The sequence below is a fragment of the Daucus carota genome, chromosome 9 (assembly GCF_001625215.2).
Source record: "Daucus carota subsp. sativus chromosome 9, DH1 v3.0, whole genome shotgun sequence".
NCBI lineage: Eukaryota > Viridiplantae > Streptophyta > Magnoliopsida > Apiales > Apiaceae > Daucus > Daucus carota.
Window position 1 is genome coordinate 6,940,970 of NC_030389.2, and position 13,555 is coordinate 6,954,524.

Below are 13,555 nucleotides of genomic sequence, written 5' to 3' on the forward strand. Positions count from 1 at the left end.
TGGCTAGATATTGTAATTAACTATTTTAGTTTCATGGAATTGAAATTGTAATGTTATGCTTCAAAATTGAAATGTTATGAGATTTATTTTGTGAAATTTGGTCATTGTATACGCAGAAAAGCGACAAATCATGGTCATTTTGATCTTTTTTTTTTCATTTACACCCAGAAAACCGACCGACTTGGGGTCATTTCCGACCAATTGTGGTCATTTTCTTGCAGAAAACCGACCAAACTCATCACTTTTCCGACCAATTGTATTCATTGTACTGCAGAAAACCGACCAACAGCATATACTGGCAGTCGGTTTTGACTTGTAAAAAAAACAAAAATTTAAACACAGAAAACCGACCATTTGCTTGATATTTCCGACCAAACTCATAAACTGAACACAGAAATCCGACTAAATGCAACATATTTCCGACCAAACTTATAAACTGAACACAGAAAACCGACCAACTTTAAGTCATTTCCGACCATTATCCTCAATGCAGAAAACCGACCGATTTTTTCCTTCATTTCCGACCGCTGTGCGGTCGGTTTTGACTTGTGAGAAAAACAAAAAAAATATACGGCTAAGTAAACTTTTAAAAAAAAACTAAAAAAATTGAAACTAGCTTTTAATTAGTTACTAAATTAATATAAAAATATTCATCACTTAATATTTGATTTTTAAAATTTTTTATTTTCATAACAATTTATAAATACTAACTAACTAACTTCAAATTAATTATTCAAACAACAGAAAAATGTAGAATCTTTGTGATATGGTCTAATTTAAGGTACTAATCACGATAACAAAAGAAGAAAAATATAAAAAAATTATAAAGACGCTTTTCTGTTACGAATCATGCATTGCAGTGAACGTCGGAGTTCAGGGTTTGGATTTTATCTGAACTTATCCTAGGGTTTACACTTTCGAAATATCAATTTATTTTTTGGGCGATCCAACCGTACGGATCGTAAATTAAGTAGTTATCGTACTTGTATACCAAAAATCAAATCAATAGGATTTTATCTGTTGAGATATTATAACAAAAATATTAGGTTATACTTAAATATGAACGTAGGGTTAATTTTTTAAAAAAATAAATAAATAATTTAAATGATCCAACCGTACGGATATGAATATAATTACTTAACTTATATGGGTCCTTAAAATCAATCATTTTGAACATTAGTTGAAGGAATATTATAATGAAATATTGAATTTTATTTATTTTATTTTGTAAAATAAGGTTACGTATATATTTAAGTCCCTTGATGTTTAACTTAATGTTGTGGCTGGTCTGGTGGTCGAGCGTTGTCCTTCGTACACAGGGGTCGCGGGTTCGATTTGTGTCCTGTTTTGCTTCAATCTATCTTGTTTTGGCTCCTGTGCTGCTTTAATCTGGTGTTTTTCGTATGTTTTTGTGTTTTGTGCATGCATTTGTGGGTGTTCTGTGCACGTAATGTATGGGTATTGTTCCAGAACACTGGGTTGCACCTCCTTCGCTTGCTAGTCGGTGGAATTTTTGTTTCAGTCCAGTTCAGTTTTATATGGTTCTTAATTGCCTTCCACAAAACTAGTGCTCGAGTTTATGAGTCAAGTAGTTCATTTATTTATAACAAAGGCCGATTGTTAATGTGCCTTGGTCCATTAGATATTTTATCTCTATATAATCCAACCCTCATATTTGTGTAATGAAAGATGAAGCTTCAGTATGATTAGAGACTTGCTTTCTTTTAGGTTTATGAACTCTAGTAATCATTTCCTTGTTCAAAGATAGTGAACCATGTCCTCACCTTTTGCTGTAAAATTGTGGTGTAAGAAAATTATTCGAAATACGGTTAATTGCTTCCAAACACATAGGTCATTCAAAAGGAAAGGGCCTTTTTCATTTTGATAACTATACGACAATGTTTAATTGTTTATATGTCGTGTCTTTTCATATATGTAGTAGTTCATTTCTTTCTTGTGCTATTGAAGAAGGTACTCTCGGTGTGAAAATATATATGTTTAATTGCACTTACTTGAGCAATGTCATGTCTAGCTCTACCCTCTCATTGCCAGTATTTTGTTTTTTTTGTTTGTGCAAACTGATGTGCTCATTATATAGCCTAATCCAAGACATAATATCTCATTATGATGTGCTAAGAACATGCTTCATTTTTTTTTATCTTTTCTTCGTGAATGTGAATTAGTGTTTGCATTTTGTTTAACTAGTATATATATATATCTTATGATCATTAATTTCAATTGACTAACTATATATGTCATTATTGTTCATGTATAGGCTATGGCGCCAAAAAAAGACAAAGGCAAAAAGAAGATCGCCATTTCTCAAGGTAGCACGACTCGTGGCAAGAAAGGCCGCAACTCTACAACTCAAGCTGAAGATCAAAGCCCACCACGGACTCCTCCAACTCAAGCAGCTGATGATCAAAGCCCACCAAGTCCAGCTACTCCGCCAAGTCCTGCGGGAAGTCAAACTGAATTTGTTCGCTTGATACGTAGGCCCAGAACTAATTCTATGGGAAAGTTCGGGGAAGAGCTGCCTAGAAAACCTACCCGGATTGACATTCATGGCGGGCGGTAATTACTTAATCATTTTATTTTTGCATTTATAATGTATTTTTTGTTTTTGGATTTTGTCATAAGATTTTTTTGTCATCATTGTACAGTATCTTTGATGACCAAGCAAAGAAGACTTTGCTTGCAATACTTCGTGATCTTTGGCCGGTTGGATCATACACATATACCGATATTATAGCCAAAAAGCCGGACTGGATGGATGATGTTGTTAATGAGTTTAAGGTATATACATATATGTACAATTTTCCTTGTATTCTTTATATATATATATATATATATATATATTACATATACACACACACACATACATATGTTCCTTGTATATATATATTTAACTTAATTTTCTATTCCTTATATATATATATATATATATATTACATACTCACACACACACACACACATACATATATTCCTTGTATATATATGTAACTTAATTTTCTATTCTTTACATCCTATATATAAACACACACACACACACATACATATATTCCTTGTAATGCTTGCTATATATATAATTAACATGTTTTTTATTTCATTTCAGTGCTTCTACAAAAATTTGAGGGGACAAAGTCGGACGGAGGCCAACTGGAGTATAAGGGAGCACGTGAAAAGAACTTGTAAAAAAATGATGAATGAGGAGAAGCGCCGCTTGGTGAGAAAAATGAAGGAAACTGGAAAGTCGGCAAAGGATCTGAGGCCGGGGTATTTTCAAGGCCCTTTTTGGGAAAATCTGTTGAAATATTGGGATAGCGACACTCACAAGCATCGATCCAAGGTTGGATCACAAAATCGAGAAAAGGTGGAGACCTTGCACACTGCCGGTGCAAAATCTTTTGAAGCAATTGAAATGGTAATTCAAAACATTTTTATTATACAATTTAGGAGTAATCAAGTTCAGTTATGTTTCTTAATTATTTAATAATGCCACATGCTTATTTTCTTGTTTAATTATATTGTACATGCTTATGGTAATTATATTGTACATGCTTATGGTAATTCAAAACATTTTTAATGAACAACTGTGATTAATTATAATTCCCTTGTTCTAGGAAATGACGGCAGAAAAAAAGGGGAAGAAACCGAAGCGCCTCGAATTGTGGGAAAGGACCCATACAACAAAAGCATCGAGGAAGGCGAGGGAGGCTAGCAAGGGGAAAAAATGCCCTCCTTTGGTCTATACTACGCCAGGGGCGATGGCCATAGCGGTTAGTATATAAATTTAGTTTTACTTGTACTTTTACATGAATTGACATATGAAATTATCCTATAATTGTACTTGTACTTAATTGTACTTAATTATTCTATATATGATTGTAGTTGAATTCATATAATTGTACTTGTACTTGCACTTAAATTCACCTTGATCATATATACCTAGTTATAAGAATGTTTAATTTGTTTGTCTACATATATACATATATACACGTAATTAACTTTAGTTTTATGTTCTTTTCAGTCTCGCTATAGTGCCATTCTAGAGAATTCAGGGGTTGACTTAACTCCGGGATCAGATTACTCGGAGCCTATAGAGTGGTGGTTGCAAGCAACAACAGACGGCGCAAATACGCCAAAAAAGAATCGGCTCATTGGATTTCCAATAGTGCCTGCAAACACGTTGTTGCCAAATCTGGCTCACCGCTTCAGAGAAACTACTAGGGGGGGTGCAAGTTCCTCGTCTTCTGTCTCCAACCGCTCAAATATACCAGACCCTCTGTTTGTGCAAGTTGTTCGCAATGCTCTCACAAACGCACAAGTAAATCCAACTAATTTCCAGCAACAGTTGGACACTGCAGAGCTAGAAGGTCTTGCTAGGAACCTTATAGAAGTTTCTGATCCGGAGAGTAGAGGCAACTTCAACTCCATTTTCTTTAGGGAGGTTGTGAATGTTGTCACGACAATCATGAGCGACATCTGCAACAAATACGAGGCTGGAACCCAAGCTGTAAGTATATAAGTATTTATGTGTGTGTGTGTGTGTGTGCAATGTATATTTGTGTGTTTGAATTTTATGTGGGAGGAGGTAATTATAAACGATGAATTGTTGCAGGCAATTGCAGATGCCAACAAGGATGATACCGATGGTGAAAGTTCGGAGAACGACCTCGGTGAGGATGATGGAGATGGTGCTGGTGACGATGCTTCCGATGATGCTTCCGATGGTGATAGTTAGCATGTTAATTAGTTTTTAATTAGCTAACTATTATTGCTTTTGTTAATGACTTTTGGTTGGATAATTTTGGGATGCAACCTGAATTTGCATGGTTTCGCTATGTTAAAAGAATTGTATCTTGTGAATTTGCATGGTTTGGATAATTTGTATGGAAGTGTTTGGTTGTATTTGAATGATGTTTTAAATTAATGCATATTGGATGTTGTTTTTGGTTCAGAATTTGATATTATTTGGTATTTTGTTTGTGTTTGTTGGGTATGGTAAATGACAGGAAAGGTATATAGTTCATACTGTAAGCACTGGATTTTTTGAATTTTGGTGCCCAGAAAACCGACCAATTCTGGTCATTTCCGACCAAATCTGGTAACAACACACCCAGAAAACCGACCAACAGCACACATTTCTGACCAAATATGGTCATACTTGGTCTCAGAAAACCGACCAAATTCTTCATGCCGTCGGTCGGTAATGAAGCATATGGGCGGACCACTAAAACCGACCAATTTTTGTGTAGCTCCAGTGGTCAGATTTAAAACAGAAGCTCAGGAGCTGGCCAAAAAAATCTCCCCGACCGAACGAGCCATAACCGACCGAATCAAAACCGACCAGAACATATTCCCGACCAAGACATAACCGACTAAGCTTCGTCGGTTTTGTATTTCTTATTTCCGACCGAGTTATACCCGACCACGGTTTAGTCGGTTTTGTCTCGTTCCACGTGTCTGCCAAGTCACATGTGGGGCCACGTTTGCGGGAATGCAAACACATTACCGACCGATTCAGGCGGTCGGAAATTGGTCGGTAATGAGACTCATTTCGGACCGACTTGGCATTTCCGACCAGGTTTTAAGGGACCAATGCTGTCGGTCGGCCATCGGTCGGAAATGACTTCAAAACCGACCGAAATCCTTCATTTCCGACCGATTTCGGCGGTCGGAAATGCCCTGTTTTCTTGTAGTGTGTACTCCTTCTCCCGCCTACGAGCCAAAAATATAGGTTCTATTTACCTTTTTTAAATATATTTTTATTATTTTAAAATTGTATTATTCTTTTAATATTAGATTTTCAAACTTTAATATATCTGATAAATTAATAATAATAGTTTTTTGTAAAAATATGCATAAAATTATTATTTATAACCGAATTTAGTTTTTATGTTAAAAATAATTGGTTTAGTATTTAGTTGAAATTTTTTTATGTTTTAGTTTAAATTATGTTGGTAGCTGGTTCAGTTTTAAATTATATTATTGAAAATATTTTTCATTAGATTCAACTTTACAAAATAATATACATACATACATACATATATTTATTTAAAAGGTGGTCTTGCTATATGCTAAACATCACTATTCTCAATAATTTAAGTGAAGATGATATGGTGGCTAGCTAAGAAACCATATAAACAATATTATATAAAGATTTTTATACTTCCGGATGACATCTAATGTATAAATAACTTACATCTTTTTTAATAAAATCTCTTCATAAATATAAAGAATGTTGTGCTTTAATTGAAAATCTTAGATATTATTCCGAAAAGATTTTTATTCATTAAATTGAACTAATAAATAATTGTTGGTAGAATATTTCCTTGTAAATATAAGCAATGATGTGGCCAACCAAACAATTTAAAATCTTAGATTATATTCTTTAAAGATTATTAGTCTACTAAATTGAAATCTAGGATTATATTCCAAATAGATTATTCCTGTAATTAATTGAAAATCTTGGATATTGTTCTTAAAAGATTAGTATTTCTCAAATTGAACTAATAAACAATGTTTTGTAGAAGATCCATTTATAAATATAAGTAATAATGTGGCCTACCAATAAATTTAAAACTTTGGATTATCTTTCTATAAGATTATAACTCAAAAAAATTCTCCCCTATATATATAGACCATATTTACATAGTATATCTATTATATTATATATATCTATTATATTTACTCATATTATATATATCTATTATATTTTCTTCATATTTTAGTGTTAAATTACTTAAAATAGATATATGTTATAGTATTCAATATTGGAACCACATTTTATATGTATTCTATAATAGAATTTATAATAAAATTGATGATTTATTATGGTGTGCTATGTCTCCGTGGAATGTTGGCATATATATATATATATATATATATATATATATATATATACACTTTCATTATAACTTTCTCTTATAATCCACTTCACATATAATATTTTTGTGCAAAATGCTAGAGTCCACACCGTTCTCAAAACTATTTCATTAAATTATTCATGAATATATATCAACCACGCGTCCACGCCCATTAAATCTTCCATTTTACTATTATATCATAATTTAATATTAACTTGTCACAATAGTGTGGAGAATGTAGGGGTCCGAGAGATGTCATCATAAAATATACTTTTATGATGCATCATGTGCTACAAACAATTTAAGAAAGTTTTAATATGAAAATTTTGTAATAATAATAATTGTTTGGGGGGCACTCAAGGCTTTTCTTTTTGAAAATCATTTTATTATTATGTGAATTAATAAATAAAATTATTTCAATTCATATATAACTTTTGTTAAATTGTATTTTTATTTATACTAGTGTTATTACTTGACTCGGTCTCTTTAAACTAACTATATATCCTGCTAAGATTTTGGATTGTGGGCCTAAAATTGTGGATTGTTGAAAGCCGTGTTTCATTATATCTTGTTCATGTTCAAGTATTTTGTAAGTTATACTTATCTGAGCTCTTATCTATACTGCACTTAAGTGTCAAAAAAAAAAAATCTATACTGCACTTAACTGAAACACTAATTCATCATTATATCTTGTGAGCCATTGAACTCAGTTACTAATTCATCATTATATCATTATAATAGCGCCTAAACTTAAACTTAAGGGGGCAAATTGTCAATTACGCTAATAATTATAAGAAACTCATCATAATTGTAAAATTATGAAAGTAATTCTTATGTGTTATATTTTATGTCAAAAAATAAAAATAAATTTCTTATGTGTTATATTTGATATAATATTTATTACAGTACCTTTTGATTAGAAAATATATAATCTTATAAGAAAACTTATCAAATTTATGTAATAAATAATAATTAGTTAGGGGACTAGGAAGGCTTTTGTTTTTCAAAATCATTTTATTATGTGAATAATAAAAGAATTATTTCCATTCATATATAACTTTTGTTAAATTTTGTTTGTATGGATACTAGTGTTATTACTTGACTGGACCGCTCTTTAGCCTAACTATATATGAGCCTAAAATTGTGGATTGTTGAGGCGGTGTTTCATTATATCTTCTTCAAGTATTTGTAAGTTATAGTTATCAGGGTTCTTATCAATACTGCACTTAAGCTGAGACACTAATTCTTCATTACATCTTATTTGCCCTTGAAATGTTTTACTAGTGCATAAATCTCAATAAAGTTTTCATCTATTGAATCCTAGGTTGATAAGTATTCTTTGATTTGATCGATCTTTGAGCTTAATTAAGTGAAATTGATTAGTAAGAGTTTAGATCTACTATATACTTATTCACTTCTGTACCCGAATTGAAGTTTCTTTTACTGATGCACAACTCCTTGACTAATTGGGGGAAGAAGTAAATCGACCTTCGGTCTTTAATTGGAGTAATTTTTGAGCATGGTAATTGAAATTTGGCACAGATCTCTCAACTAGATCTCAACTTAAGATTGCATCCCTTATCTTTATGTTATGTATCTATGTATGTATGTTCTTCTCGCTTTTTTAATCGTATCTCAATTATAGCTTCTTTTTTCACCTGCAGAAACCCTGATTAATTCAGCCAAGCCCTAAAAATGAAACTGGGGGTGTCCTCCCCAGCAGATCAAGGTGAAAAAGATGGGGCGATTGTTCCTGTCACATCCGTAGTACCATCATTCCCTTGTATATTGAAGAGGAGGTGCATGTTTGATGACATAATTTATGATTATATATATAATATGATTAAATATGCTATTTGTTTTTTATTTTGATTTAAGTTAGTAGTAAATAGATTGAATTTACACATATCATACTTGAATTAATTAAGACATAAAAATGTAAAACAAAAACAAGCAAACCCCAACAAGTTGTAACATTTCTTACCACTCTTGTCATGGTGAACCTAAAAATTTGATAAAAATGGTAGGTTATAATTAGTATAAAATGAAGATAGTGATAGAAAACGGGCCACATTAGTTATTATCCCTTTTTATATGAAGATAGTGATACTTATAAAGCTCAATATGCCTTGCTTAATAACTGCTGGCTGCTAATAAAGTTTAATGTTGTTAAAATATTTATAACAAGTCGTCTCTGCATGTTTTGTATGTATATACCTCTGTGCAGTATTCTACTCATAAGTCTATTTTAAAACACGGTAGATGAACTAGCATCATATATAATGCTCTCAAGTGGAAATGGTAGAGTAGGGTCTTAATTTATTTTTCAAAATGTTATCTATTCCCATCTAGTTTCTTGTGGTAAGTTCCCAATTTACGACGGAATATTTCTGTCGTTTATCTCAAGTAGTAAGTTCGAAAAACCGTCACAATTTTCCAAGAGCGTCGTAAGTATGTTCTTCATCTCCTCGGATGTTGCAGTTTCTCATTTGAGCTTTACTTTTCAAATTTAGATCAAGCCTCTAATTAAAAATTTTGTTGTCTAATCAAATTAGATGTAAATGCACTAAAAATGAATTTTTAATTTAAAAGAAATCAACCGCGGATGCAGAAGCACATGTGATAAGAAGAACCTATTCTAAGGAGGTAGCAATCAAAAATTTTGTTGTCTAATCAAATTAGATTTAAACGCACTAAAAATGAGAAAATGAACTTTTAATGTAAAAGAAATCAAAGGCATCGGATGCAGAAGCACATGTGATAAGAAGAACCTACTTTAAGGAGGTAGAAAATGACCTATAACTTCAAAAATATATATTAAATTTCTAAAATCAATAAATTTTCAATAACTTATTAAAATAAAAAAATGAATATATATATTTTTGAGAAAACCCATGTTAACTATCATGTGCTACAAATAATTTAAGAAAGTTTTAATATGAAAATTTTTGGTTTCGCGTAATATAAATATTACTTTATCATTATAATTATTATAAACTTATCTTTTTTATTATAGTTACGCTGTATGTCTAAATTGCCAAATAAAATGATTAATCATTGTGTGTTATATTTGATATAATAGTTATTCTAGTACCTACCTTTTAATCATAAAATGTATAATCTTCGAATTTTTGTAATAATAATAATTGTTTGTGGGGCTCGGAAGGCTTTTCTTTTTGAAAATCATTTTATTATTATGTGAATTAGAAAAAAAAATATTTTCATTCATACATAAGTTTTGTTAAATTGTATTTTTATTGTTACTAGTGTTATTACTTGACTCGGTCTCCTTAAACTAACAATCTATGGGACTAAGATTGTGGATTGTTGAAGGCCGTGTCTCTTTATATCTAGCTCTGAGTATTTTTTAAATTGTAGTCGTATGAGCTCTTATCTATACTTCACTTAAGTTTAGACACTAATTCATCATTACATCTTGGTGTCCATTGAACTCATGTACTAATTCATCATTATATCTTATTCAAGTTTTCTTCATATATGTATATAGAATAAAGGTGACAATATCCATGATCATTTTATTATTATCAAATATTTTACTAATGCATAAATCTCAATAAAAATTCCATCTATCGAATCCTAGGTTAATAATAATTCTTCGATTTGACCATAATTTTATAATCTATCTTCGTTCTAGTTATTCAAGATAAATCGAATTATCTTTTCGGATTTCAAGCTAAACTAACCTCACATGCAAGAAAATGACCAAAACCAAATATCCTAACAAAAAAACTAAAAGCATATAAATTTAGTCGATTGCAATATTTGAATTTACCATATTCAAAAATTTGAAAAATTAGAGTAGATTACTAATTCAATCTCTCTTACCTCTTTTACAAATAGAAAAACAATTTAATTAATCAATTTTTACCTTGGATAATAAAACTATACAAAAGTAGAAGCAACTTGGTATAAATTATTTAATTGTTTAGGTGTGTGTATAAAGGACTCAAATACTTTTTTATCTAATGGATGTGGATGTTACAAACAATGTGCTCCCACAATCAAACATTCCCACTAAACCCCAACTATGACTTTGCACTCCCCAACTTATGATACCATTTATAACGACCCAAATCTATAAAGCATTCCATAGGAGACTCAACAACCCATCAAACATTAGTCTAAACGTGCTTGCAATTTATTATACCTAAATTATTTGTTTGTGTTTAGAAGCATCAAATGTCGTATATCTAATCAACATGTAAAGACGCTAAATACTCTTCATCTCAAGGGATGTTACAGTTTCTCATTTGAACATTACATTTCAAATTTAGATCAAGCCTCCAATTAAAAATTTTGTTATCTAATGAAATTAGATTTTACCCACTAGAAATGAGAAATTCATTGGTTATTTGATGAACTTTTAATTTAAAAGAAATAAAGGGCCCGGGGATGCAGAAGCCATCTGATATGAAGAAGAATCTATTCTAACTAGGTAGCAAATAACCTATAACTTCAAAAATATATTTGCAATTTTTAAAATCAAAATATTTGAAAATAGCTTATTAAATAAGAAAATTTGCATATAAATATTTTCGAGAAAACCCATGTTAATTGTCAAATGTCACAAACAATTTAAGAAAGTTTTAATATGAAATTCTTTTGTTTCACATAATTTAATTATTACTTTGCCATAATAATTATAACAAACTCATCATAATTGTCAATTTATAAATGTAATTCTTATGTGTTATATTCGATATAATATTTATTACAGTACCTTTTAATTACGAAATATATAATCTTATAAGAAAACTTATCAAATTTTTTTAATAAATAATAATTGGTTTTATTATGTGAATAATAAAAAAAGTTATTTCCATTCATATATAACTTTTGTTAAATTATATTTGTATTCATACTAATGTTATTACTTGTCTGGGTCCCTTAAAATTAGCCAACTATATATGGGCCTAAGATTGTGGATTGTTGAGACCGTGTTTCATTATATCTTCTTCAAAATTAGCCAACTATATATGGGCCTAAGATTGTGGATTGTTGAGACCGTGTTTCATTATATCTTCTTCAAGTATTTTGTAAGTTATAGTTATCAGAGCTCTCATCTATACTGCGCTTAAGCAAGCTGAGACACAATTCTTCATTACATCTTATTTGCCATTGAACTCAGGTACTAATTCATCATTATATCTTATTCAAGTTTGATTCATATATATGTGTATAGAATGTACAATTGACAATATCGTTGGTCATTTTATTATTGTCGAATGTTTTACTAGTGCATAAATCTCAATAAAATTTCATCTATTGAATCCTAGGTTGATAAACATTCTTTGATTTGATTAATCTTTGAGCTTAATAAGTGAAATTGATTAGTAAGAGTTCAGATCTACGTACTATATCCTTATTCACTTCTATACACAAATTGAAGCTTCTTTACTGAGGCACAACCCCTTGACTAATTGGGAGAAGAAGTAAATCGACCATCAGTCATTAATTGGGGTAATTTTTTAGCATGGTAAGTCAAATTTGGTACAGATCTCTCAACTAGATCTCAACTTAAGATTGCTTCCCCTATCTTTATTTTATGTGTGTATGTCAGTATGTTTTTCTGGCTTTTTTAATTTTATTTTAATTATAGCTTCTTCTTTCAGACAAGCCCTAAAAATGAAACTGGGGTTGTCCTCCCCGGCAGATCAACGTGAAAAAGATGTGGCCATCATTCCTGTCACATCCGCAGTACCATCATTCCCTTGTATATTGAAGAGGAGGTGCATTGTTTCAGATCCACCTTCAGAAGTGCTCGAATCAGCAGATCTTCTACGAGAGATCCTTGTGAAGCTTCCGCCAAAAACTGTCTTTGGTTTTACGTTGGTATCAAGTCACTGGAATAAGACTATAACGGATCCAGATCTTACATGTCTCTTCTGAAGGTTCCTCAGAATCCATCAGCTGTTTTTGTCAGAAGACTGGTACTGCAGGAGGACCATGATGTTGTCAAATACACCCATATTCCTCTTGAGGGTGTCACTAGAGGTGGTCGTGTACGGGTTAGACGTAGTCCTCTAAGCCTGAATTTGATGGAAGAAGAAGAATTCAACCAGGCCTCTTTCGTGATTCAACATTCGAGCAACGGCCTTATGATTTGTTCATCATGTAACGGCAGATGTTATTTCTTGTTTAACCCCACTAATAAGAAGTGTGTTAGGATTCCGGTGCTAATTAATTTTTGTTATTGGGTCATATCAATGCACATATCTTTTCTAGCCCCGGGCAGACATAAAATCATTGCTGTGTATCTTCCCACATATCGTGGTGACAGATTGAAACTTCTGGTCCTGGAGCCTAATCAAAACCCGCTGCAATGGAGAAACACGGGAGTGGAGTTTCCTGTCACAGGCACGGAAGTGGTTAATTATTGGTACGGCGTAGATATGGATGGTGTAATTTATTGGCCATGCTATGAATCAAGTGGACTCATGTTTTTCGATGTGAGGGAAGAGACTGTTCACTGGCTACCTGAGGTGCCGCACCCATATAATAAATTTTCTGGATTGGCTTATTTTGGTGAGTGCAAGGGTAATTTGTGTATGGTTGCAGATGTTAGTATGAGAAGGGGAACCTTCGACATGCTGGAGCTGAAGACTGATCGCTCCATGTGGTTCATTAAGTATCACATATTCACATTGACCTCACAGGGAGAGTGA

The 13,555-nt window shown here is 31.8% G+C and overlaps 1 protein-coding gene across 1 annotated transcript; it reads left to right on the plus strand.

Moving 5' to 3' along the window:
* Positions 1–12,515: 12,515 nt before the first annotated feature.
* LOC108201174 (uncharacterized) lies at positions 12,516–13,555 on the plus strand. The gene is made up of 2 exons (XM_017369471.2): positions 12,516–12,722; positions 12,782–13,555. The coding sequence occupies exons 1-2, from the start codon at positions 12,516–12,518 to the stop codon at positions 13,553–13,555; spliced, it is 981 nt and encodes a 326-aa protein (XP_017224960.2).